Source organism: Zootoca vivipara, chromosome 6 (assembly GCF_963506605.1).
Source record: "Zootoca vivipara chromosome 6, rZooViv1.1, whole genome shotgun sequence".
Taxonomy (NCBI): domain Eukaryota; kingdom Metazoa; phylum Chordata; class Lepidosauria; order Squamata; family Lacertidae; genus Zootoca; species Zootoca vivipara.
This window is the reverse complement of record NC_083281.1, coordinates 92,595,269-92,622,709: the sequence shown is the minus strand read 5'-3', so window position 1 is coordinate 92,622,709 and position 27,441 is coordinate 92,595,269. Positions and strand designations below refer to the sequence as shown.

Here is a 27,441-nt window from a genome sequence, read left to right as displayed (position 1 = left end):
GCCTCTGAACATGGAGGTTTTCACGCTCCATGAATTTGCTCAAAAATACATCTAAATGAGTCTCAGGGTGGGATCCCTTTAAATCACATTTGAGAAACATTCTTTCCTCCAGGGAATTTTGGGCACTGTAGTTCACCCCTCACAGAGTCCCAGTTCCCAGCAGCCCTTAGCAAATTGCAATGCCCAGAATTCTTTGCACTGAATGTACACAGCCGACGCCTGCCATCCTTCTGGAGAGTTCATGGCACCAGTAAAGGTAAAGGTAAAGGGACCCCTGACCGTTAGGTCTAGTCACGGATGACTCTGGGGTTGCGGCGCTCATCTTGCGTTATAGGCCTGGGAGCCGGCGTGCAGCTTCCAGGTCATGTGGCCAGCATGACAAAGCCGCTTCTGGCGAACCAGAGCACCACACAGAAACGCTGTTTACCTTCCCGCTATAGCGGTACGTATTTATCTACTTGCACTTTGACGTGCTTTCAAACTGCTAGGTGGGCAGGAGCTGGGACCGAGCAACGGGAGCTCACCCCGTCGCAGGGATTCGAACCGCCAACCTTCTGATCGGCAAGCCCTAGGCTCTGTGGTCTAACCCACAGCGCCACCCGTGTCCCCATGGCAACAGTAGTCCTGGCCAAAGGGCCGACTCTGCCACAAGGCAAAGTGAGGCGATCGCCTCGGATGGCAGACATGGACAACAGCGCCTTGGCTGTTCCTTCTAAGCTCTGGGGCCATCCCCCCCCCTCTCTCTCCAAGGACAGAGTTATTTACGGTACAAGGGCTGTCAGTGCTGTGGAAAATGCTGTCCGATTCCCAGTACTGAGGTAAGACTCAACAGTCAATCCACTTGGCTTCTGTGCAAGGAATAACGAGGGGTGTCGCCTTGTACTGTGCCTCAGGCAGCAAAATGTCTTGGGCCAGCCTTGCATGGCCAATGCAAACACACGCATGCAAGCACAAAGCTTTCTCTCTTTCATTGTGATTCCTGCTTTGCAGGGCGTTGGGCTAGATGACCAATGGGGTCCCTTCCAACTCTACCATTCTATGATTCCCTGACCCTCGCAGGCATGCCATCACATGCACACATCCCATCTAAAATGTATAAGGTCTTTATGTATTTTGAAGGGTGGGGCTTCACGGTCCAGCTTCAGATAGTTATGTAAAAGTTTTCATCCTTGAGCCTTGCATTGGCTGCAAACGTAGCCAATGACTGGGGAGCATGTGGGTGTTGCAAATCCCCCAGTTTCCTGGATGTCGTGCTTAAAAACCCAGCGCCTGGGATGGGGAAAGGCAACAGCTGAGAGAAACCAAACTCCGAAGAGTCCCGATGGCTTCCACTACGTTTCTGACTCTGCCTTCTGGCAAGAAGATGCCTCAGCTTGGCCTGGGGACCTGGCTGGTAAGCAAAAAGGAGGCCTTGCTCATTTTAATTTTTGTTCCTCTCTCACTGTCAGGAAACCGGGTGGGAAGCCGAGAGCCAGACCTCCTCAAAACTTTCTCCCAATTTAGGGATGGCTATGGGATTCACTTGAGAGAAATGCGCCTTTCCCCAGTCAGTGGCAGTTTGTTTTGTTTATTTAGAAAGGCATTTACACACCACTATCCAGAAAAGGTATCGGAGCCATTTACAACAATTGAATGTTAAACCACACAATCAAAACTACCAGTAAATTTTAAAAAGTTTAAATCGGAAACCGGTGAGCTGTTATGGAAAGATGGGTTCTTAATTGCCTGCATAGGCCTGGTGGAATAGTGAAGTTTTCAGCAGCCACTTAAAAGTTGGTACAGAAGGCACCTGCTGAATCTCTTGTGGCAGAGAGTTCCACAGCACTAGGCCAATGAGACTAAAGGCTCGGCTCCTTGCTGTTGTAAAATGCACCTCACCAACGAGGAATGGCCAGTGATGCTCCTGCAGATGATCTCAGTGACTGAGCTGGGATTTGAGGGTTCAGAGGGTTTCTGAGGTACTCTGGACCTAAATTGTTAGGGGCTTTGTAGATTAATACAAGGACCTTGAACTTGGCTTGGCAGTAGATGGGGAGCCAGTGCAAATGCTTGGGGGGGGGGATTAGGAATGGAAAGAGGGCTCTTGTGCTCTTTCCCCGCTTGTGGGTTTCCTACAGTCATCTGTGAGAATAGGATGCTGGACTCAGTGGGCCACTAATCCAGCAGCCACCATCTTCTTACTTATTATTAATTTATTTACTGCATTTATATTTCTCCCTTTTTCTCTGCTCTGCCGAGCTCGAGGTGGGAGAGCGTGGTTCACCCTCTCCTCATTTTACCCCCACGGCAATCCTGCAAGGTAGGTTAGGCTGAGAGGCAGTCACTGCCCCCCAAGGTCACCCAGTGAGCTTCATGGCCGAGTGGGGATTCGAACCCAGGTCTCTCTCAGATTCTAATCCAACACTCTAACCATTACACCACACTGACTCTCAAGTTCTTACCTGTAGCTGTGATCTTTTGTGGGTGGTGAAGGGATGAGCTGGCTGCGAGGGAAACTGTTTTTCTGTTAAGAATTTTAATATTTCTTGTAAACTACTTGGAAACTTTACTATAATCAAGTGGTATATAATTTTTTTAATGATTTTTAAAATCTTGCAGGCCAGAAGTTAGCCATCCCTGATCTAAACTTTGGAGGGAGGGGAGAGACTTTTGAGTTTAGCAAATAAGACAGAGGTTTTACTCCTTTCTAAATGCTACTACAAGATTCAATAGAGGCCACTAGCTTAGATAGCTTTGGGTAAGGAAAATAAAACCTTTCCCCAAATTAATGAAGGATTGGTGGAGCTTCCATGTTCAGGGACAGTCTACCTTTGAATACTTGCTGCTGGGAGGAAAGGAGAAAGGAAGTTTGCTGCCTTCATGCATTTTTATAGGGTAGGGTGGGGGCACGGGAGATGAGTTTATGGAACCAAGGGGGCAGTGGCCCCCAAAAGTTTGGGAACCAGTGGTCTGAAGCTTAATCCTACGCACCCCCAATCTCCAAAGTGGGGGTCAGTGGTAGCTGGTCATCCTATCTCTAATGCCCAAAGCATGATTTGCTGGTGAGCACAGCTTAGCCGTTCCCATGCTAATGACGCTCATTTTGAGCTCTTGATAACAGGTGACAAAGAACTTTCTTTAACCTAAAGAACAAAATGCTTTGTGGTTTTTAATGAAAACAGTGCAGGGGAGGCCATTGCAAAGCAAAGCGAATCAGCTTTGGGAGATGGCTTATGAGCACGCCCCTCTTTTCAATTCTGGGGTGTAGGAGCACCCCCTTCCTCAATCGGATGCCCTCTGCCTGTTTGGGGGGACTAAAACACCCCTCCAGATGGGTCTGTTGGAAGCTTGGGCTGCAATTGTAACCACCGTTATAATTATCCACTCCATATCCTTCTGTTAGGATTTCATAGTAGATTCTGTTCCACCTTAAACAGGAACAGGCTTGGAAGAGGATGTTGAATGTGTCACATCATGATGTATACTTCCGTTTGTTGTGCTATTGTAATGTTACTTGCCTTTGCTTTGCTGATGAAGAAAGACACGTTTGGTCTATCTTCTGAGATGCTTTAGAATAAACGCTTGTAAATATGCAAGAACTTCTCTCTGAGTCTCCTCTTCTTCTTGCTGCTGCTGCAAACCACGCTAACGCTGGATGAACTCTGCAGATAACGTGTCCAGACTCTGAGAGCCTGGTTCGTGTTACAGTTGGCTATTGGAGGGAGAAGAAGACACCCGGCAGATGCTTACCGGGGGTGGTGGTGGCTTGGTGGCCCTGGTCTTCGGTGTGTGTGCTAACACCTTCTCCCCAGGCTGGGACTCAAAGTGACTTGCCCAAATTAAAATGACACAGATAAAAGAGAAAACAAAGCTTAAAACTTATAGAAGACGATTGTTGAAAAGTAACCAAGCTCTAAAACGAACTATTAAAATGCAGATGTGAAAAACAGTATACAGCACATCTGGGTGGGGAGTGCCAGGTTGGGGAAAACTGCTCTGGAGGGGGAACTTGCATTCGGGGCAAGTTGGCAACTTTCGCCAGCCCCATCTTGCCCCGCAGCAGCTCTCCCTGTCCAGAAGACTTTGGCAGGTGGGAAGAGTCCGTTGGCTGGACGGAAAGAGGAAATAAGAAACATTTCGCTCTGGAAATCTTATCCTATCCTGGGCAGCCTGGAAGCGCCTTGGGGCAAGGCAGGGAAAGGAGAGGAACCAGCGCTTGGCCACCTTCCTTGTCCGACAGAAAGGCCCCTACTTCGCCCCAGGCGACCAAGCCCCAGCTGAGCTCCGGAACATCCACCCTCTCTCTGTCTCCCATCTTTTGGGGGAAGGCAGAGCCAAGCACATCAACACCCCTGTCAGCTGGCGGTGACCCCAGCAAATATTACCGTGATTCATATAATTGTAAAGTTGGAAAGAATCTCAGGGGTCAGCTGGTCAAGCAGCTCAGAATGCAGTTAGAACCAAGGCTGTTCCAAGACTCCAACAATCCTGTGGGGGAGGCCAATGTTATTGTCCCCATAACTATTCTTTACGCTTTAAATCGGGCATCCCCAAACTGTGGCCCTCCAGATGTTTTGGCCTACAACTCCCATGATCCCTAGCTAACAGAACCAGTGGGCGGGGGAGATGGGAATTGTAGTCCAAAACATCTGGAGGGCCACAGTTTGGGGATGCCTGCTTTAAATCCACCTTTCCTCCAAGGGAACAAAAGGCAGGTTCTCTCCCAGGCTTTCCTGACGACAACAACCCTGCAGGGTAGAAGGGGGGCAGGCACCCCACCTCCAATATTGAAGATAGCACATGCCCACCCTGGCTGGCAGATACTGGTCCTCTTATTTGCCATGAAACTGCTCACTGAAGTTGGCATGGCCCGATCTAAGATGCTTTGTGGCACCGGGCGGGGGGGGGGGGTGGGGAACGGGATGGGACGGGCATCTCTTTCAGGCCTAGGCTGCTAGTTTTTATAGTGGAGGGTGTCAGATATACACCATAAAAATAATTTCAGGGCAGGCTGTATCATTAAACTGTATAAAATCAGCAAGAATAACTTTAAGAAATCTATAGGACACAACATAAAATAAAGAAGACCATTCCTCCTCCCTTGGGCATCCTGTGATAACTAGGCCAGTGATGGGCAACCTTTTGAGCTTGGTGTGTCAAAATTCGCCCAAAAACCAAACATAACTCAGGTGGTGTGTCACTTCGAGAAAAAAACCATAATTTCACGATATTTATAGTTTAAATAACAAAAATGTATAATTGTAATATATAACTGTATTTAATCAACCAAAAACTAATTATTTAACCAAACCAAACCAAAAACCCCTTATTTATCACAAAATGCCCAGAGTTGTTGAGCTTTTTGGGGGGAGCTGCTGACCCAAGTTTGGAGGTTTTTTTGGGTGTGTGTGCAAAAGTTACTTTGCTTTTTTGGGGGGGAGTGCCCCAAAGCTGCTGCGCTTTTTGGGGGGGAAAGAGAAGAGAAATAAATGACGAATAATACCTTCGCTGGAACTAACACGCAGCACCAACATAGTCTGCCAAAGCGCCAACAAAACCAGCACATAACGGGTTAAAAATGAACGCTGTTACACCCAATCATAGTCTGCCAAAGCACCAGAAAAAACAGCACAGAAAGGATTAAAAACCAAACTCTGGCTACCAGCAACAACAACAACAACAACAAAAGGATCTGGTTTTTAACAGCGGAGACAAGCTGTAGCGTGAGGAGGAGCAGGAGAACAAATGGGGAGGGGACAACAACAACAACAACAGCAGTGTGAATAGGCCAATGGGGCGCGTGCCAGCAGTGAGGGCTCTGCGTGTCACATCTGACATGCATGTCATAGGTTCGCCATCACTGAACTAGGCCATTCTTAATTCAAGAAGAAACTCTGGCAGAAGAGGGGATGTTTTAGTCTGGGTTCTTCAGTAGGTAGGCTCCCTGCCCCCCCCCCCCGGCAGCCCAGCATAATTCACGCCAGTCGCCAGCCAGTCTTCTCCCCTCCTTGCCAGAATACCAATTTCCTTTGTTTACACAAACACAAAATTTCTTCCAGTTGGCGTAAACCTTGCTCCAGGCAGGACTTCTTTCAGGACAAAAAAACAAACCCACTCACGTTCTGACTTTGAGAACAGCATAACGCAAAGCATACTGTCTTGCCCGCTTGGCAAATTGAGGTCAGGCTCGCTGTGACATCCGAAGAAGAGAGAAAGAGGGTCTTCCTAGCAAAGGCATCAAAGAATGACAGCAGCTTTGGGGCAGTTTTTGGTGGGCAGGCTTAGGGTAACGGGATGGGCGTGATGTGGGTTGAACTACAGTTGACTCTATGCCATCAGTTCCATAATGAAGATAGGCAGCATAGAAATTAACATAAATGAAATAAATACGTAAAAGGATTATGGTGGGGGTGGGGGAAGGGACCATTTTCAAGCAGAGGGTCAGATTGCCTGAATGGAATATGGATGGACAGGGTCACATCCAAAAGTGGTTGGTGCCACTTTTGAACAGTGGTTTATTCAATGCTTTTAACTTTAATCTACTGCAAAGTTACAGAGCTGGTAAATTCTAATCTGTTTAAGCACTTTATTGTTTCCAAAAAAAATGCAAAATGCAAAAGGAGAATGAATTATACAAAATTTACAATGGAGAGGAAAAAGCCAGATGTATAGAGTTTGCAAACATGTGTTCCAAAAGGCAATAAACAATATCTATTTCGCAGTACAGTCATACCTCGGTTTAAGTACGCTTTGGTTTGAGTACTTTCAGTTTTAGTACTCCGCGGACCCGTCTGGAACGGATTAATCCACTTTCCATTACTTTCAATGGGAAAGTTCGCTTCAGGTTAAGTACGCTTCAGGTTAAGTACGGACTTCCGGAACCAATTGTGTACTTAAACTGAGGTACCACTGTAGATCTATACACATTTGTGGCATTAATTTGTTTTTTAAAAGTATGTTCTAAAGTGGTTTCTTATGCACATTAAGGATACATATTTGGAATCCGATTGTGGTTACTATATTGACGGGTCTTTTTCTTATGTTTGTACATCTAAATAAATAGTAAAGGTAAAGGGACCCCTGACCATTAGGTCCAGTCGTGACCGACTCTGGGGTTGCGTGCTCATCTCGCATTATTGGCCGAGGTGTATAGCTTCCAGGTCATGTGGCCAGCATGACAAAGCCGCTTCTGGAAAACCAGAGCAGCACACAGAAACGCCGTTTACCTTCCCGCTGTAGCAGTTCCTATTTATCTACTTGCATTTTGATGTGCTTTTGAACTGCTAGGTTGGCAGGAGCTGGGACCAAGCAACGGGAGCTCACCCCGTCACAGGGATTCGAACCGCTGACCTTCTGACCAGCAAGCCCTAGGCTCAGTGGTTTAACCCACAGCGCCACCTGGGTCCCTTGTAATAGTAGCAATTAAATAGTAGCAATATATTATAGGGTGTTTTTTAAAAAAACAAACAAACAACCTTTTACAAATATTTTTACCCATGGTGCTCAAAGTATCAACGAGTCTCTTGTGTGCTCTCTGCATAATCAAGTGAATGTTCTTGATGCAGGGTAGAATGTGGCAAAGTGCCTCTTGCAAAATCATATTTTACATTCTAGTCAATGAGTATTAACACAATATACGTGGGAAATGCAAAACAGGTGTATGTTTAGGTATGTCTAGCCTGGAGAAGAAAAGACGGAGAGGTGCTATGATGGTCATCCCCTAATACGGTTATCTAAATGGCTGTCACCTGGAAGATGGAGCAAGCTTGTTTTCTGCTTTTCCAAAGGGTAGGACCTGAACCAATGGAGATTCTGACTAAACTTTTGTTGTTGTTTAGTCGTTGAGTCGTGTCCGACTCTTTGTGACCCCATGGACCAGAGCACGCCAGGCACTCCTGTCTTGCACTGCCTCCCGCAGTTTGGTCAAACTCATGTTCGTAGCTTCGAGAACACTGTCCAACCATCTCGTCCTCTGTCGTCCCCTTCTCCTAGTGCCCTCAATCTTTCCCAACACCAGGGTCTTTTCCAGGGAGTCTTCTCTTCTCATGAGGTGGCCAAAGTATTGGAGCCTCAGCTTCACGGTAAGAGCTATTTGATAGTTGAGAGGACTCCCTCAGAAGGTGGTGGGCTTTTCATTGGAGGTTTTTAAATAGAGACTGGATGGCCCTCTGTCAGGGATTTTAAAAGCTGTGTTTTCCTGTATTGCAATGGGTTGGACTAGATGCCCATTGGGTTCCCTTCCAGCTCTACAATTCTATGTTTTAAATACACATGTTGGAGTTGAGTATCATTTAAATTGGTGGGACTGACTTCTGAGCAACATGCAATAGGATCAGGTTGTCATTTTCCAAAGCGCTAGTTCTTACAGAAAGGCAGAGGAGTCCTTTCTTCTTAAACCCTGTAAAAGTTCTAATCTACACGGCTCTTGAATTCATTTTACAAATACAGGAAATTCCCAAACAGTCCATTTGGACTTTTAAAGAACTTATTATGGGCAGCAAAACTTTTCTCTTTGCAGCCACGGGGCCTGCCTTAGTGTTGTGCATTTCACAGAAAACTGTGCATTTGTTCTTGTCCTCCCACACGAAAGGCTTCCACTGGCTCCGTTCCACAATTCAGAATTAAGATGCCGTTCGCTTGACTGACACAGGTTTTGAGTTGTATTTCCTGAGGCCAAGCCCAAAATTAAGTAAGCCCAGATGGAAGGCTTGGAAGCTTCAGTTCCCTCCTCCGCCGTCCCCTGCTGCATAACCGATTTAATCTTGGCTGAGATGCAAAGAGGGGGGGGGACTTCTTCACGCAGCACAGAGTTAAATTATGGCACTCGCTCCCCCAGGAGGCAGTGATGGCCACCATCTTGGATGGCTTTAAAAGAGGATTGGACAAATTCATGGAGGAGAAGGCTATCGATGGCTACTAGCCAGGATGGCTGCAATCTACCTTCACAGTCAGAGGCAGCAATGCTTCTGAATCCCAGATGCTGGAAAGCACAGAAGGGGAGAGGGCTCTCGTGGTCAGATCCTGCTTGCAGGTTTCCCATTGGAGCATCCAGTTGGCCCCTGTGAGAACAGGATGCTGGACTAGATGGGCCTGATCCAGCAGGTTCTTCTGATGTTCTTATATGTGTGCAGCAAGTGAAGCCAGCTGCAGTCATGCAAGGCTGGATTCTGCAAACTGGGAAACCTTGCTATACCTCCAGTCCTCATGAGAGGACTCCAACTGCCCACCCGCTGCAGAATAGGAAACGATTGGTTGCGCCATCTCAACAGAAAGGGAGCCATATCTGTCAGAGTGCCCATTAAGTAGGACACAATCTAAGCCAGGCTTTCTCAAACTTGGCCCTCCAGATGTTTTTTTGGCCTACAACTCCCATGATCCCTAGCTAGCAGGACCAGTGGTCAGGGATGATGGGAATTGTAGTCTCAAAACATCTGGAGGGCCGAGTTTCAGGAAGCCTGATAAGCAATGCACTGTGTGATTCCTTGAAGTATCCCAGGGGTACAAATTCTTATGACACATGGTGTGGCTTCTGGTAAGAATAGGACAAGATTCTCTCTCCTCTCTCTCTTTCTCTCATTGCTTATTTCACATCATTATCATCATCTTCTTTTGTTCATGAGATAAATATAAATATAAATTTGAAGGCCGTTTGGAGTCTTATTCACTTTTAGCCAGTACTGTAGAGCTGATTGCCATACAGTACTTTAGATTCTACTTCCTGTAGTCCAGCTTCCAATCGTAAGGCTGCATTAGGAACGCATTTGGGCGTTAGGAATATAGATCTTAAAAAACCTGATTGGATTTTCTCATATGCATCCAATTTAGAGGTTATCATAAATGGGGCGCCATACAGTAGTTGGGCTAGTGGTATTGTTAAATCAAATTACCCAGTCACTTGCAGTCTCCCTCACAGGGTTGTGGGGGGGGGGAGAGTCTAATGCACAGCACTTTGTAAATGATGTACAGCCCTTGCAACTTGCTTGCATTTGACTTGCACAATTGCAGCTTCACAAACTTGGCAGGTCGGAGAGATTAAGACCTCTTTCCACTGTGGGCTTTCCTGCTGCAGTGAGAGCTTTTAATCTCTCAGGCTTGCTTACTGGGCTCTGGGAGCTTCCCAAAGCCCGCGAAGCAAGGCAAAGAGCTTAAAACCTTGCCGCTTTGCGCCGGGGTGGGTGGGACAAGGCCTGCTGCTTGGTGCACTGGCTACACAAAAGTAGGCTTGGTCAAAAGTAGGGGCAGTTCTGGGGTTGTTCTAGCTACACTGAATTTCAACTTTATGCACAATCTCAGAACCTAACCCCTACACAAGCCATGAGTTGACTGTCTCTCTCTAGGATGGAGAACCCTAGCAGTCAGAATGAGGTGGGCTGGGATGGAGAATGAGGTGGGCTGGGATCTGCCATGGCTAGTTCTTGCAAGTCGCTTCCTCAGCTGTTCCTCCGGGGTGAAGGCCCCATTCTTGCTCAAACCATTTGGCTTAAATCTGCACCTCAAATTCCTGGCGCAGGTTGTCCGTTATTTCAATTTCCACCCAGACTAATGTTCGGACAATAGTTGAAGCGCAAATGAAGGACAGCCTCCCAGCCTGGCTGTTTACAGAAGGAGGCTTCTGCCGTGTCACACAAGGCCCCCCGACCACCTTGCCAGCCCCGAGGCTGCATTGAACGGTCGGCATCTGTGCCTCCGACACGGAGCCAGCCTGCCCGACCTCTCGCTCAATGCTTCCTTGTTCTGCAAAGCTGGCAGCCATCTCCACTGGGCGTTATCTTGCCGAGATCACAGCCGCACGCAAAGGCATGTGACGACTGTTCTGCCAGCTTAATCCCATCCACACCCTGCAAGCTAAGTGGAGTGTTGAGCCAGCTGTGAAACTTATTGAGAGAAAGCCACCTGAGGGCACATCTGCACAAGTGACTTACACTGGCCTAACCCTTCCTCTCCCCCGGGGAGCAGGGAGTTCTGAGAGAGAGGCATGGAAGGAATGTCCTCTACCTCTACGAGAGAACCTTTGGCAGAAGCCAGCTCTCTAAGATCATATCCAGATGACCTGTTTCTTGAGCTTTCGTCCTCATTTGTTTGCACAAAGTCTTTGAGGAGGATATAGAATCATCAAATTGTAGAGTTGGGAGGGAGCCAAAGGGCCATCTTGTCCCAATTCTGTCCATTGCTTATTGAGCAACAACAGAGGTTATGCAACAGGCATCATCAACACAGTGCCCGGGGACACCGGTGTGCCAAGTAGCATGTTGCATGGTGCTCACAGAAGCCTCTTAGTATATATCTCCTCAAAAATCCACCATGCACAAGAGGTCATTTCCTGCTCAGATCCTGTTTGCACGGCCTCAGCCAATCCTACATGATGTCCCCTTAGCCATGCCTTCCTTTCACTGGTTGCCAGGATTGGCACTTCCCACAAGTGTGGCAGTTGATGTAGGTTCCTTCCAACCCATTGAGGAAGAAGGCTGCACTAGGTAGAGCATGCCCACACAGAGATGTGGTCCTCCTGTCTCTCTTTTCCACGTGGCAGCCATTTCGTGCTGTGCCATACCTCCAGGGCAGCCATTTTGTGACTGACGCCTACAGCACTTTCTCCAAGCTTTTGGTGGGGTGTCGTGCCCCCATTACAATGTCACATCAAGTAACCACTATTGTACACTTTTCTTGTCACTTGAAACCATTGGTTCAAGTCCTACCTTCCAGAGCCAGGAGAAAACAAGCTTCTTCCATGTAACAGCCCTTTATATATTTGAAGATGGCTATTATACCTCCTCTTTCTGGAGTTCTCAAAAGCTTTCATACACTATTTTGTGTTGTTTTGATTGGCCTAATTAAGCCTATTGGCCTAATAATGGGTTGGGGTTGTATTATTTATTCATTTTTATTATTTTTATTTTATTAATTCCATTTATTTACCACTGTTTCCTCCAAGGAGCTTAACGTGATCTACCTGGTTCTCCCCTTCTTCACAACAGCCCTGTGAAGTAGGATAGACTGAGAGGCAGTGACTGGCCTCCAAGGATACCCAGTGAGCTTCATGGCGGAGTGGGGATTCGAACCCTGGCCACCCAGGGCCCTAGCCTGGTGCTCTAACCACTACACCACATTGGCTTTCATTTGAACTCTTGCCTCTTTCTTTCTTGTGAGGCAGGACAACTGAGCCTGGGTGATGAGACCAGAAAAGGTGCAAAGCAAGGGAGCCTGGCTGTGGCAGGAGGTTGTGTGTATGTTTTTTCGGAGGCCCAGAGCATCTTCCTGTGCCTCACCTTGCCCAGAGCGCTGGGGTTGCCTGAGGAACTCGGCCACAAGGCAAATAAAGCCAGTGGTTTCAAAAGGAGCTCCTTTCTTCTCTGTTCAAATAGGCAGAGCTCAAATTCTGATCCAGCCCTTGTTGACGTGAAATGGAAAAGGGCCAGTTCAAGATAATGGGTTGTGCTATCAAGTTCTTGCTTAGCAAGAAAAATAAATAGTACCCAGCCCTCGTGTACACCCCTCTCAACGGGTGGACAGGTGTTTTGGTGTCCAGTTAATTCATCCAGGTCTGACTTTTGCTTCTTCCGGTTCTCCCCCCCCCCACAGACCATGGGTTGTTCCCCTAAATCTGGCCACAAAAGGGCTGTTTACCTGCAGTGTTTACCCCTCCCCAGTTTAGATGTGCATTTACGCTGCTCGGGATGTCAGATCATGCCCCCACAGAGCACCTGACTGCTTAAGCCAGGCATCCCCAAACTGCAGCCCTCCAGATGTTTTGGCCTACAACTCCCATGATCCCTAGCTAACAGGACCAGTGGTCAGGGAAGATGGGAATTGTAGTCCAAAACATCTGGAGGGCCGAGGTTTGGGGGTGCCTGGCTTAAGTCTTTAACAGGATCCTTTAGCTGAGATCTGGGCATTGCAAGGGGTTGGACTGGGTAACCCTGCAAGTCTCTTCCAGCCCTACAATTCTGTGATTCTAGGCCAACAAGTGACTGCTTTTGTGTCTGCTGCAGATCAAGTCAGATCAAAGACGGTTTTGCTCTAGATATGGAAAGGTTTAAGTCTGTTTCATAATTTCCTAGAAGATCAACCAGATTGTTTCAGAATTAATGTTGCTGGCCAGTGCGCACGTGTTTTTAACCTGGCACAGGGCTTCCCAAGCTGTGGTCCAGGCAGCACCAGCTGTCCATGAGCTTAATTCAGGTGGTCATAGGGACTCTGTGGATTTGTGGTTGAAGACAATAGGCAGCATATCCATCACGCTAAATATTCATGTTGATTTTTAATACTTGAAGTCTTCTTGTCTCAGACTACTTGAAACCTGCTCAGTGGTCTTGGCGGACCACTCTGCTTTTTCAGTCTTTTCCAGCAAATGTTCTGTGCTGTGCTAGATTAGTCATAGCATCATGGAATCCTAAAACTGGGTAGGACCCCCAAGGGTCATCTAGTCCAACCCCCTGCAATGCAGAAATCACAGCTAAGGAGGAATCTCTGACAGATGGTCAACCAACCACTGTTAAAAAACCTCCGGTGAAAGAGAGCCTGAGATGCCAAACGATTTCTAATCATTTTTTTGCTGCTTTTATTCTATATTGCACTTAAACCCTGACTTCCTCTCTCACGTCCAGGCATCAGCTCTGCTTTCCACGTGTCTTTGTGAAAGGTAGGTCTTGAGGGTATGATATCTGCATTTCCAAGGGTCAGACAAATGTCTTCTCTTCCTGTCAGTCTCCTCCAGGTATTGTCCAGGGGGCCATTGAAGTGGCGATAAAAAATGGCTACCGGCATATCGACTGCGCCTACTTTTACGACAACGAGGGGGCCATCGGGGAAGGTCTCGAGAAAGTGCTGAAGGAAGGGGTAGTGAAGAGAGATGACCTTTTCATTGTCAGTAAGGTGAGTTGCTGCTGCTGCTGCTGCTGCCAAGAAGCTATGAAGATATGAATACAAGTCCCTGGGGGAGGCTGGGTCTGAAATAAGCTTTGAAAGCAAAATCCAAAAATCTGAAGTTTCTAGTTCAGTGCTTCAAGTTCAAATTTCAGGGACCGGATTTCCAAATTTGCATCTTGGTTATATAATATAATCAGGGACCCAGGTGGCGCTGTGGGTTAAACCACAGAGTCTAGGGCTTGCTGATCAGAAGGTCGGCGGTTCGAATCCCCGCGACGGGGTGAGCTCCCGTTGCTCGGTCCCAGCTCCTGCCCACCTAGCAGTTCGAAAGCAAATCAAAGTGCAAGTAGATAAATAGGGACCGCTCCGGTGGGAAGGTAAAAACAGCGTTTCCGTGCACTGCTTCACCAGAAGCAGCTTTGTCATGCTGGCCACATGACCCGGAAGCTGTCTGCGGACAAACGCCGGCTCCCTTGGCCTATAGAGCGAGATGAGCACCGCAACCCCAGAGTCGGACACGACTGGACCTGATGGTCAGGGGCCCCTTTACCTATATAATATTATAATAATAATAATTAATAATTTATTATTTATACCCCGCCCATCTGGCTGGGTTTCCCCAGCCACTCTGGGTGCCTTCCAACAAAATATTAAAATACAATTACGAAATACAAACATTAAAAGCTTCCCTAAACAGGGCTGCCTTCAGATGGTTCCGTTTCCCATCATTTGGTAGATACAAAGGCAATGAAGTTTACCTTGTTTATCACTCCTCATCATAGCTGCCAAGTTTTCCCTTTTCTCGCGAGGAAGCCTATTCAGCATAAGGGAAAATCCCTTTTAAAAAGGGATAACTTGGCCGCTATGCTCCTCATTTGTCTCGTGTTTTTCCAGAGAAGATCCCACCATTGTATTAAAGCCTTTGAAAAAAGCCTTTTAAAAAAAAAAGATTACAGCAATATGTAAATAAAATTTCCAATTATTTTGAATTCGTGCAAACTTTTAGACATGCACAAATTCTGGTTGGGGAGACTGCCTGTGTCCTGTGGTGCTGCGAGGAACAACAACAGCAAGAAGGGCTGCTGTCCTCAGGCCTTCCATTGGGGTGCCTGATTTATATAGGGAATGGGCTGCTGTCCTAGAAGGGGGGGGGGCTCTCACCTGATCCAGCCACAATGCACTTCTGTTGTTCTAAAATGCATGTCTCCTCAGATTCACTTGAATGTTCTTCCTTTGGCAGCTGTGGAATAGCTACCATGCTCCTGAAGATGTGAAGCCAGCTTGCCTGGAAACCCTGAAGCTGCTGCGCCTGGATTGCCTGGATCTGTACCTAATGCACTCTCCCATGGGCATTCAGGTGAAATGGAAGTCCCCTTGGTTGCCCTGAGCTGCTCATTCTTCCAGCTGTTTCCCCAGAAAGGTCTCTCTGGAAATGCCCTGCTCTATCTAATCTGGAAGCCCCCACCTGATAGCCCTTGATTGTGCCGAGTTGGTGGTGGGGAGATACACTTTGCGGCTACGCAGGAGTCAGGGAAATGCATAATAATAATAATTAATATATTATTTATACCCCACCCATCTGGCTGGGTTTCTCCAGCCACTTTGGGCGGCTTCCAACATAATATTAAAATATAATAGTCTGTTAAACATTAAAAGCTTCCCTAAACAGGGCTGCCTTCAGATGTCTTCTAAGAGTCTGGTAGTTGTTTTTCTCTTTGACATCTGGTGGAAGGGCGTTCCACAGGGTGGGTGCCACTACCAAGAAGGCCCTCTGCCTGGTTCTCTGTAACTTGGCTTCCTGCAACGAGGGAACCGCCAGAAGGGGGGTGGAGACGCTCCTTCAGGTATACTGGACCGAGGCCGTTTAGGGCTTTAAAGGTCAGCACCAACACTTTGAACTGTGCTCGGAAACATACTGGGAGCCAATGTAGGTCTTTCAAGACCGGTGTTATGTGGTCTCGGCGGCAGCTCCCAGTCACCAGTCTAGCTGCCACATTCTGGATCATTAGTTGTAGTTTCCAGGTCACCTTCAAAGGTAGCTCCACATAGAGCGCATTGCAGTAGTCCAAGCATTGCAGTACTCTTCATCTGTTCAGGGGCATTTATGTCTATTTGAGTTTCAGTAGCACCAAGACTTGCAACTCAGAATAAAGGCTGCCTTTGGTCTGCTGGCAGGTTCAGTGTGGGAAGTTTGGATATTCACAGGTGGGGCTCACCTGAAGCAATGGAGCAATAGGTAGGCAGATCTGCCCCATGGAGAGTGATCCATGGGGCAGCTCCTCAGCACAAGCCTTGCAGAAATGAACAGGACCCATGCAAGAGGCCAGCAGTCATGTCCTGTTCATTTCAGTACGGCTCATGGTAGAGCAGAGCTTTCCAAACTGTGTCGCCACACGTGTTGGTGCTGCTCCTGAGGCTGGAAAGGGGTTTAACCTCTGGCTTGCTTGTAAAACTGAAAATTACCATGTCGCTGAATGATGCAAAACTGAATGATGCATGTCTAAAAAGCGTGTCACCAACATGAAAAATTGGAAAGCTCTGTGCTAGAGGAATAATCTGTGTCTCAGGTTCAGCAGGAGGGAAACCGGCGCCACCTGGTGGCAGTGATCTGTTTCTGTACTGCATTTTGCAAAAATGCACATTGGTCAGTTCACAATCTATTTGATTATTGATCTATAAAATTTATATACAGTGGTACCTCGGTTTATGAACACAATTGGTTCCGGAAGTCTGTTCATAAACTGAAGCGTTCATAAACTGAAGCGAACTTTCCCATTGAAAGTAATGGAAAGTGGATTAATCCGTTCCAGACGGGTCCGCGGAGTACTCAACCTGAAGCGTACTTAACCCTAAGCATGAGTGTAATTGGTTCCGGAAGTCTGTTCATAAACTGAAGTGAACTTTCCCATTGAAAGTAATGGAAAGTGAATTAATCCGTTCCAGATGGGTCCACGGCGTTCGTAAACCGAAAATTCGTAAACCGAGGTGTTCATAAACCGAGGTTCCACTGTACTGACCTTCATCCAAAGATCTCAGGGAGGTTCGCAAAATAAAAACCACAAAATACTTAATAAAAACAAGAGCAAGGAAAACCCATAACACCCCCCCTCCCACAAACACATTTAAAAGCACATAGAATGTCCTTTTAAATAACTAGCGGGGGCTGTGGGTGGCGATGGCAGGCTGAAGCGTGGGAGCATTTGGGAGGTGGGGTGCCCTGGGAAGGCAGGCCAACAGGCAGGCAGACCGACCGACAGAGGAGGAGGGGGGAGGGGAGGAGCAGAGCAGCCCCCCCCAATGGCTGTGGAGAAAGTCACTGGCGGGGTGCAAAATTTCAAAAGAAAAATGAATGAAGAATACGGTAATTAAAAAAAAGCAGTGCACCCTCCCCCTCAGACAGAACATCTCCCAAAGTTCATGTGGGCGGATTGGGGAGCAGATTTTCATGGTGCCCAGTTGCTAGGGCACCCTCATGGGCTTTAGAAAGATACCCGCTGCTGACCAGTCCTTTGTCCTGCTCTGTGCCATGCTCAAAGCTCATGGAGCACCGCGACTGCCACTTGGGTAGACTGCCAAGCTGTTGCCCTTTCGTCCCAGCCTATCGGCAGGTGGTGCCAAGGAGCGCCACCCCACCCCATGCCGCTCTCCCCCCTTGCCAGCTGGTGCTGTTGGTCTCTGGGGTGCTGCAGAGGTGAGTGGGGGGTTGCTGGGGCAGAGGTCTCAAGGGGTTCAATCTCTGCACATAGAAGATAAGATAAGAAGTCCGCGTGGTAGAGTCTTTCATTGACTTTATTCAGTACTGGACTGGTGAACTCAGGGAGTGCTCACAGTCCATGGGTCAGGGAGCACAATAGTACTTTCCTTGCCCTGGGCCCTGGCAACCCACACTATGCCACTGGCACCAATACATCTCCTTGCCAAGGGTGCAAAGGAGCTTAGGTACACCTGCTCTGGGGGGGTGGGGACAAGGCAGGTGTGAACAGCCATGCCTTGATGGCTAGCAGAGCCTCTCTCCCCCTCATGCTCTCCTTCTCCTTTGTGTAGAACGTCAAGGGTGATACCTTGCCCCAGAAGGATGGGAAGGTTCTGCAGACTGATGTCGATTACGTGGACACGTGGAAGGTAAGCGACAACCACTGTGCCTTTTGCCACAAGTTGCCTGCTGGGTCAGAGTCCTGCTGATAGAGACACCACCAAGGAAAGGGGGTCCTGACTTAGGAGTGAACTTACTTCCGGGTAGTCATGGCTAGGCTTACACTGTTGGTCATGTTCCTGTCCTAGGGACTTGTTCACACACAGAATCATAGTAAGCAACCAACATAGGCGGCTTCTTAGAAAGTATACCTTGGATCCCTGGTGGAGGGAGAGTACAATGCTGCGAGGGCAGCTCATCTTTCTAGAGTCTTTCCCCCCTGTCTTTGGAGGGTTGTGACTTCTGACCCTTTCTGACCAGTAAGACGCTGAGTTCGTTGGTCACGTCCTGCACCTCTCCCATAGGCCTCCTCCTAAGCACCATTTTTGCAGAGACTGGCAGGAGATAAGTGACAGACTAGCCTAGAGAAATGGCGAGGCCAGGTTGGGCCTTTCTTCACAGCCCACGCCACCTCAAAACACACAGGGCTACCGCTTCACACCTTTGTCTACCAGCCATTGTGTGTAGAGAAAACACAACCGGATCTTCTTCCCTCCCATGTCCCTGTTGCCTCTAGAGTGACCTTTGCCAACCTGGTGCCCTGCAGATGTTTTGGACTACAACTCCCATCATCCTTAGCCAGGGACCAGCTGCTCTTAAACTTTTGGACTTGTCCCTTTTCTTGCAGGCTATGGAGAAGCTGGTGGACGAAGGCCTGGTGAAGTGTATTGGGGTGGCCAACTTCAACCAGTGCCAGTTGGAGCGGCTGCTCTCCATCGCAAGGATTAAGCCAGATGTTCTCCAGGTATTGTTCTCCTTCTTCCATTTGGAAGGGTCAGAATTGCATCTAAGAGGAGGGAGGCCATGTTAGACAGCCTTGGCCATGGGTTCAAATTCCCACTTGCTTGAGGATGCACCTGGTGGCCTTAGAAGCTCACGTTATGATCTCCCAGCATTTGTTTCCTGACTTTATTGTTATGTGCCACCCCAATCTCCAAGCAGTGAGAGACTCCAGGGGTTCCACATGCGTAGCCTGGGCTTGGTTTCCTAGTGGTGTGTTTAGGATGTATGGTGTAATTTGCACATACAGTGGTACCTCGGGTTACAAACGTTTCAGGTTACAAACGCCGCTAACCAAGAAATAGTACCTCAGGTAAAGAACTATGCTTCAGGATGAGAACAGAAATCGTGCTCTGGCGACGCGGCAGCAGCAGGAGGCCTCATTAGCTAAAGTGGTGCTTCAGGTTAAGAACAGTTTCAGGTTAAGAACGGACCTCCGGAACGAATTAAGTTCTTAACCAGAGGTACCACTGTATATACAACCTGAGCATAAGATGGAGGGGCTCACAGCATCAGCACCCCAACAGATCTTGCTTCTCCATTAGTCATAGCTTTGGATTCAGCACAGAGCAAAATATCAAAATAAAAACTTAGTTGGTCTTTAAGGTGCTACTGAAGGAATTTTTTTATTTTGCTTCGACTCAGACCAATACGGCTACCTACCTGTAACTAGAACCTCTGGCTACTGTTCTCTTACCTAGCAGCTAGTGAGCAGGTGGAGGAAAGGCCCACCATCACTTCTTGTAGTTCTTGCAACCTAGCCCATTCTTTTGGGATGCTGATAAGGACACTTATGTGGCCAGCTAAGGTCATTGTCTTGCAAAAAAGCTTTCCTGGTAAGTCCAGCAACCTCTTCTGTTAGATTCTGACCCTCACTACGTATAGGACCCCAGTAATGGGAAGGGACTAAGGGTATTATCCTGGCTGACTCCCCAAACCCACGACATCATACAGAGATGGACTTTGGTCTTTCAAATTTCAGTGGTGCCCTGTGGAAGGGCAAAATTCGGTGCCCCCCTTTGCCTTTCATTCTGCTCAAGTCACTACCATCACAGGTGTAGCACCCTGTGGCGCCCCCTAGGTTTGGCCTCCAGTATGGGGGGAAGATGTTGCGCTGCCTCGTATAAGTGCAGAAGAAGACGTCTCCAGGTGCTTGCTGGTCCAGCAACCTATCCGAATGCCAGCAGGTGGCTTTGGGTAGCTCACAAAGCTGTAGTGTAACTGGAGGAGGTGGAGAGATGCTTTGGGGGCAGCTACCCCAGGGGTGAAGAATGGGCACCAAAAGCCATGCAATATTTTGGCCAATTTCCTATAATTTCAAGAGGAAAGTACGTAAATATTTTCTTTTTGGCCTGGAAGCATTCTTCCAAGAGGACAGATGAGAAGCCCAACGCCTTGAGGTGGAAGCAATGAGTCTCTCCATTTTGGTTTGTCTCCGTTTGTCATTTTCCCTCTCTTAAACGTAGGTTGCCACATTTCCACATGGTGCATGTTTAGAAGCCCTACGGCTCCAGCACACAGAAAGCTGTGTTGCTGTTACAGTAACCAGAGTGTGAGAGAGAGAGAGCTGAGCTGGAAGCAGGTTGGAAGAGGGAGAAACAGAAACCTCATTAAAACTCAGCAGCATTGCAGCACACACATCTCCTAAGACACACATTTTTGTAAGCAATTCTGCCTAATAACACACATTGCTGCAGAGCTTCTTTCCCTTTCTTTCTTGCACACTTTCCCTAGACACATGCATTTTGGAACACATTCTTAGGTTGCGGAGCCGCATTGCCAAATCAGGAGTATAAATTTTGAAGAACAGATGCATTTTGCAGAGGCTTCCAGGCATTTGGGGCTGTGTTTTCCCTAATGAAACATAATCAATTTCCTTGTCAATGACTCTCTAGGCCAGGGGTCAGCAAACTTTTTCAGCAGCGGGCCAGTCCACTGCCCCTCAGACCTTGGGGGGGGGGCGGACTATATATATATATGTATATATATATATATATATTGGGGGGGGGATAAATGAATTCCTATGCGCCACAAATAACCCAGAGAAGCATTTAAAATAAAAGCACACATTCTACTCATGTAAAAACACGCTGATTCCCGCACCGACCGCAGGCTGGATTTAGAAGGCGATTGGCCTATCCACCATGCTCTAGGCTCTCTCTCTTTCCTCCACAGGTGGAGAGCCATGTATACCAGACCCAGCGCGCACTGATTGCTTTCACCAAGTCCAAAAAGATGGCCCTCACAGGATACAGCCCCTTGACATCCCCCAAGCGTCCCTTGTAAGATACTGTCTTCTGTGCCTTAAGGGCCCTCTGTTCTGCTCTGCACAACTTATGCATCTCCAATAGTTCCTCTGACAGGCAATACCAGGTGGGGGCGGTGGGATGGCTAGCCTGCAAAGAAGGGCCCCTGCGGGTGGCTTGTGGACTTGGCATCTGTCCTGATTTCCCCGCACACAGCCTAGGGCAGATAATAGATTATATCCAGTCTCTATTGAGCATTCATTCTGTTTTCTTTGGGTTGGCTATTTATATGACAATAAGCATCCTGCATCTATCCCAGTCCCTCTTTCCATGTGTCACTCCACACTTTCCCACCCCCCATCACGTTCCAAACCTCCCCCAGCAAACAAACTCCCCTCTTTTAAAGTGGATTGGTTGTGCTAGGGCAACAGAACCTTCCAACTCACTTCAATGGTGCACACACACACACACACACACACCCCTACAGTTTGGGGATGTGCTTGAATCCCTCATGAAAAATAGTGAGAGTGTGGAGGCACCCTGAGTTACGTCAGGACACAGTTCTCCAGTGGAGCTTCATTCCTATAAACCAGGTGGAGTGGAGGTGTCTTCAAGGCATCCTGGCTTGCACTGAGCTGTTGGGAGTGAAGGAAGTGTCCCCCAACCTGGTCAGCTCTTGCATGTAAAAGGTACAAAACCAGAATCACTGGAGCAGTCAGCTCACCAAAGGTGTTGCGACTTGATTTACCGAGTTAAAAAGCAGGTGATTAATCAGTTGATTAGATTCAAATGTGTGTTCATATCTTGAGGAAAGGGAAGAGGATTTGTAATTTGATAAACAAAAACAACCATCTGTTAGACCCCCTAATAACCTCATTCTCTCTTTAATTCATTGCTACAAACATTCAACCCAAGCAAAGTAGATTGAAAACCAGCCCTATCAATTAAGATATTTTCCCTCTCTCAAACCCCTTCCCCACTCCAGATTAATTGGCTAAAGCTTTGATTGCCTAATCCACATGCTGATGGCCCCGGGCTCCTTGGGAAGGGAGGCATATACCCACTTAAAAAACTAATTGATTAAAAATGCAAAAGCCTTAGTTTGAAAGGCTCTTTTCCCTCTAGCCCTCCAGGTCCTCTGGATCCTAAAAATGGCATGGAGGACCCCGTGGTGAAGGAGATTGCTAAGAAGCATGGGAAAACCCCAGCTCAGGTAAAGTGTTCAAGGTGTGCAGGTGTGTGTGGAGGTGTGTGCAAATGGTACCTGTTCAAACAGAAAACCTTTCATTATTTTTTTTGCTTATGACTGCGTGTGTCAGGAGTTACGACCCAAGACCAGAGGTGGGTGGGGAATACAGAGAGCAAGGTACCAGTTTCGAAAGTGTTGTACTGTATTAGTTTTGCTTGTCAAATAATTCCCAATCATGCAACACAGACACTCAAGCGCTGCACAGATTGTTTCTCTAACTAGCCAGCCAGCCTAGTAGCCCAGACAGATGGGTGGAGGGGAGGGCACTGGAGAGCAGCTCAAAATGTCTGTGTCTCTAAAGTGCTTACCATTTTCCTGCCCTTAGTTGTTCAGTCCAAGTCTTTCTCTGTTGACGAAGGCCAAAGTTGCATGGCAGGCAAGCTGACACTGTGAATGCAGGGATCTTTGGTCTTATCAGGATGCTGTTGCTCTTTGTGGAAGAAAGACCACTGCCCTGACTAGGCAATTTCAACCAGTCCTTGCCTTGACAAGCTGTAACTTCCAAGGAAAGGAGATCGCCTCTTGGTTTCCCAAAGTCAAAGCCCTGCTTATTTGTGATGGTGGTTCAAATTGCTGAAAGCTATTGTCGGCTGAGTTAACATCCAGTCAGACAGTTTCTCCTTCGTTCAGCATGTGACTGATTACATTTAAAAGAGTCATATGATAGGGATAAGGGAAGCAAAAGTGTCGTGAATACATGAGTCCACAAGGTTTATTGAAAAAAAAATCTGTTCTTTATCATGGTTGTTATTGCATGTACAGTTTTTCTTGAGCTACTTCTAGGGCTTCACATGAGTTAGAAAGAACAATGAAAAAATCCAATAAAGGATTTTTAAAAACATAACAAAATACCTTAAAGTTTTAGAATGCCTCTTCCTGAATGATCTCCTAATAAACAGCTTCAGGATGTTGGTCAGGCTCTGACTTTGGTGGATCTCTAGAAGGCCCCTTCCTAAGCCACCTCTCTTTGTGCCTTTGTTCTCTGAAGTCAGTGCAGTGGCAAGGAACGGCCTTTGTTGTTGGTCTAAGGATTGGGGAGGGACCATAGACTCAGATATACAGCTGCAAATAAAACAGTTTAAGTGTGTTTTAAGTGCAATATACAATGTGACACTGGGTGGCAAGCCTTAGGGAAAATTCAATGTATTTTTAAAAACACTTTTTAAAAAAGCATTTTCAGAACATTTTTATATGTGTGTGGATTTTACCCTTAACTGCATGAAGAAGCTCCCATGTTCAGCCCCTGACACTTCCAGTTAAAAGATCTGATAGCAAAACTGGGAAAGACCTTGGAGAACTCTGTGCGCAAAGCAGATGATATTGGGCTACAACATCATCTCATCTGATCCTGTGTATAGAACAGCTCCGAATATTCACAAGGATGTACCAGGGCACAGAAGCTGTGGCACTAAGATAGGAAGGGGGTGGTAGATTCTTGCATGGAAGCTGAATTGACTGGCACTGCATAGCTGCTACTTGCTGTATCTCGGGGATAGTAAGAATCTCTTCCAGGTGACCAGGTGGGGGAAGCTTTTTCCACAACTGACAAAGGAAGATAAGCAAAGCTGTATCTCTGCAGGGTTCCAGGCAGAGGTATCTCTCAGCCGTACCCAGAGGCCAGGGATTGTACCTGCAGAGAGAGAAGCTGCTTCTATTCATGCATCACTAACAACATCCACAGACGTATCCTGGCAGGCTATACTATTATTATTACCAATAATATTTATTTATTACCACCTTCCTTTTTCTGTTTAAAAATACACACATTAAGTGCTTACAGCAAGGGCACTGTAGAAATATTTGCAAGGCCTTTGTGGGCAGCTGGTTCAAGGCAAACTGGGTTGGTGGTCCTGGCTCTTGAAAGAGGCAGATGTCCAAGTTTGTGTTGATGAATGTTGCCAGTTCCCTGACACAGCAAGTACATGGGAGAGTCCAAATGATGACCAGTCTCTACTTATCGCCAATGTCTCCACAGATTCTGATCCGCTTCAACATTCAGAGAGGCATAGCCACTATTCCAAAAAGCCAAACACCTGCTCACATCATCGAGAATTCAAAGGTAAAGTAGATGTCAAGCTCTTTCTGCTAACACCTTTATACGCTTCAAGATGCTGCAGACTGGAGGCTTAAAGGACCGAAGTTTAGGATGCTACTTGAAGTATGAATAGTGTGATCTTGCTATTAAGAGGCAAGTAAGCCCATAGATGGGACCCAGGTGGCGCTGTGGGTTAAACCACTGAGCCTAGGGCTTGCTGATCAGAAGGTCGGCGGTTCGAATCCCTGTGACAGGGTGAGCTCCCGTTGCTCAGTCCCAGCTCCTGCCGAAAGCACGTCAAAATGCAAGTAGATAAATAGGGACCGTCACAGCGGGAAGGTAAACGGCGTTTCCGTGTGCTGCTCTGGTTTGCCAGAAGTAGGCTTTGTCATGCTGGCCACATGACCTGGAAGCTATACGCCGGCTCCCTCGGCCAATAATGCGAGATGAGCGCGCAACCCCAGAGTCGGTCACGACTGGACCTAATGGTCAGGGGTCCCTTTATCCATAGATATCAAAACTCTTCTTTTGAAAAAGTGTACTTGATTATTTAAATATTTGTTCCTTTGGACTCTTAAGCACTGAGAGTATACCACATATTTTAAATTCGCATGAAAATAAATATAAAAATATAGCATTAAGGTAGATCTTCAAATGCACATCACCATATTCAACTATCTTGTTTCCCAAGCAGACAAACTGGAAATTAATGGACATGACTAAGTTGGGTTCATTAATTTCAGTGGAAATTACTTAGTTGGTTATCACCCAAAAAGACCAGTATCACAGTTAAACAATATCAACTTAAAATGGCCAATTTTTTTACAAAAGGGGGGGAGGGGTTTCGCCTATGTAACCTCAGCCAAATGGAAGGCCAAACACTGAGTTTTCAATGAGTTTTAGAGCATGGGTTGTGAAAGTCTATAACCCCACATAATTTGCCTCCCTCTGACATTGGTGTCAAAAGGTACCGGTAGTTGGGGTGGTGGAGAAAGCTGTTAAAAAAAAGAAAAACCGATTAATATCTTTGCTACCAACTTGAAAGTAAGGGGGTTTAAAGTTTCTGTCTTGGATATCGGGCCTCAGGTCCTTTGGGATTTTCTCCTTTTCAAAGACTGCACCTACCTACCTGCACAGTGCCAAGCCAAGTAATTCCAAGCAAAAGTCATTGCTTCTGTTCTTTTATAGGTTTTTGATTTCCGAATGACTGATGAAGAAATGAAAAAGCTGGAATCGCTGCACTGTGGGGCACGAGCTGTGGCCTGGGACATCTTAGGGTGAGTCTGTGCGCTGAAAACGTCAGACACTTTAGGGTGTGCAACACGTAATTATTTTATTGCCTTATATCTCACCTTTTTCTTAAAGATGCTCCAAGTGGTGCATGTGGTCGGTCCCCCCATTTAATTCCCACAACAACCCTGTGAGGTAGGTTAGGCTGAGAGGCAGTGACTGGCACATGCTCACTTATGGCCGAGTGGGGATTTGAACCATGGTCTCCCAGGTCCTAGTCCAACGCTCTAACCACTACACCACACTGACTTCCCAGTCTTCTCTTCTCATGAGGTGGCCAAAGTATTGGAGCCTCAGCTTCAGGATCTGTCCTTCCAGTGAGCACTCAGGGCTGATTTCCTTCAGAATGGATAGGTTTGATCTTCTTGCAGTCCATGGGACTCTCAAGAGTCTCCTCCAGCACCATAATTCAAAAGCATCAATTCTTCGGCGATCAGCCTTCTTTATGGTCCAGCTCTCAGTGAGAGAGTGCCAAAAAGAGTACAACCAAGGTGCCTGCCTGATATCAATAGGCAGGGAGTTCCAGTGTAGATGCTGCCACACTTTACTTTAGCATCTTCACGCGGACATGAGGCTTTGTAAGCATGGTTTCCATTTGGAAACAGTGTTCAAAGCAAAGCTTTTAGGTAGAAGATGGTGCCGTGCTGTCAGTGATTTAAGGAGTGTTGCTTTTCCTTGCAGGATGGGGACCCACAAGTTCTACCCTTTTACCAAGGATGAGTGATTCTGCAAGCAACAGCGCTCACCCCTCCCAGGCTTCAAGGCATGGAAATAATGGATATAGCTTTTGCATTTTGTATCTAACCAAAGCGAGTTAATTCTGCTCTCCCAAGGCTGACTGCTCCTTGTCCTTCCTGTGTCTCATGGGACATAAGTGAAATGAGCACTACTGGTTTGTCTGCAGTGAGGTCCGGTGGAAGGGGTGGTGGTGGTTCAGCTGTGCATCTGCTTTTGCTGGATGTGACCCTGCCCCACAGGCAGAGGAAGGGGTGTGTGGGAGGTGCGGTCTGCCCCAGGTGTCACCCCTAAGGGGTGTGTGACTCCCCCCCGGGGGACACTCGCTGCGTGCGACTCCCCCCCCCCGAAGGCTAGCCCCACCCCCAAGTGCACAGCTAGCTCCGCCTCTGCTCTGCCCCACTGCAACTGCCCCACAAGTTGGAGTTTAAAAGCTTGACTTTATATGCACGCTCAGCTTTCTACATCGCACCTGCAGTTTGAAAAGATTCTGTGTGCTTGGGATGAGGGAGAATGTTGTGTGTTCCATTTCCCCCCTCTGAAAGTTCACAGAATGAATAAAAAGATTCTACCATAATACGATTACGTGTGTCTCATGACTTATTTGCAACTTCACTTTATTTCTGATTTGTAATTAATACTGAATTATTTGTAGAGTTTAGAGCAGGGGTCAGCAAACTTTTCCAGCAGGGGGCCGGTCCACTGTCCCTCAGACCTTGTGGGGGGCTGGACTATATTTTGAAGAAAAAAATGAACAAATTCCTATGCCCCACAAATAACCCATGGTTGCATTTTAAATAAAAGGCATTACAGTATCAGCATTCAGGACTGACTTCCATATAGCGGAAGCTGCAGCCACAAGCACAAACGGCAAGGCATAGGAGCAGAACTGTTACCTTGGTATTTCACACATCCAACAGGGCTTGGACCATTTATGCAGCCAAGAGAAGGACCAATGCTGAGCTGGGGAAAGGGGTTGTGGTCATATGTTCATTTAAATCGTGTAAATGGCAGGGTTCAAGGTGCCTGTTCAACAGCAAGCTTGAAACCATGCTCTTTTCTGCACTGC

At 47.2% G+C, this 27,441-nt stretch overlaps 1 protein-coding gene across 1 annotated transcript; it reads left to right on the top strand.

Moving 5' to 3' along the window:
- Window positions 1–1,275: 1,275 nt before the first annotated feature.
- On the top strand, window positions 1,276–26,942 carry LOC118087459 (1,5-anhydro-D-fructose reductase). Its single transcript, XM_035120114.2, has 10 exons — window positions 1,276–1,393; window positions 13,684–13,851; window positions 15,086–15,202; window positions 17,890–17,967; window positions 18,666–18,782; window positions 20,993–21,099; window positions 22,189–22,276; window positions 24,288–24,371; window positions 25,536–25,624; window positions 26,319–26,942. The coding sequence occupies exons 1-10, from the start codon at window positions 1,322–1,324 to the stop codon at window positions 26,359–26,361; spliced, it is 963 nt and encodes a 320-aa protein (XP_034976005.2). The 5' UTR covers window positions 1,276–1,321; the 3' UTR covers window positions 26,362–26,942.
- The last annotated feature ends 499 nt before the right edge of the window (window positions 26,943–27,441 follow it).

Bases quoted from the DNA above. Each gene is read 5' to 3' on its own strand.
- LOC118087459 (XM_035120114.2), top strand. From the start codon at position 1,322: ATGGCTTCCACTACGTTTCTGACTCTGCCTTCTGGCAAGAAGATGCCT. The intron at 17,968-18,665 runs GTAAGCGACAAC...CTTTTCTTGCAG, and splicing joins ATTACGTGGACACGTGGAAG to GCTATGGAGAAGCTGGTGGA. The intron at 25,625-26,318 runs GTGAGTCTGTGC...TTTTCCTTGCAG, and splicing joins GTGGCCTGGGACATCTTAGG to GATGGGGACCCACAAGTTCT.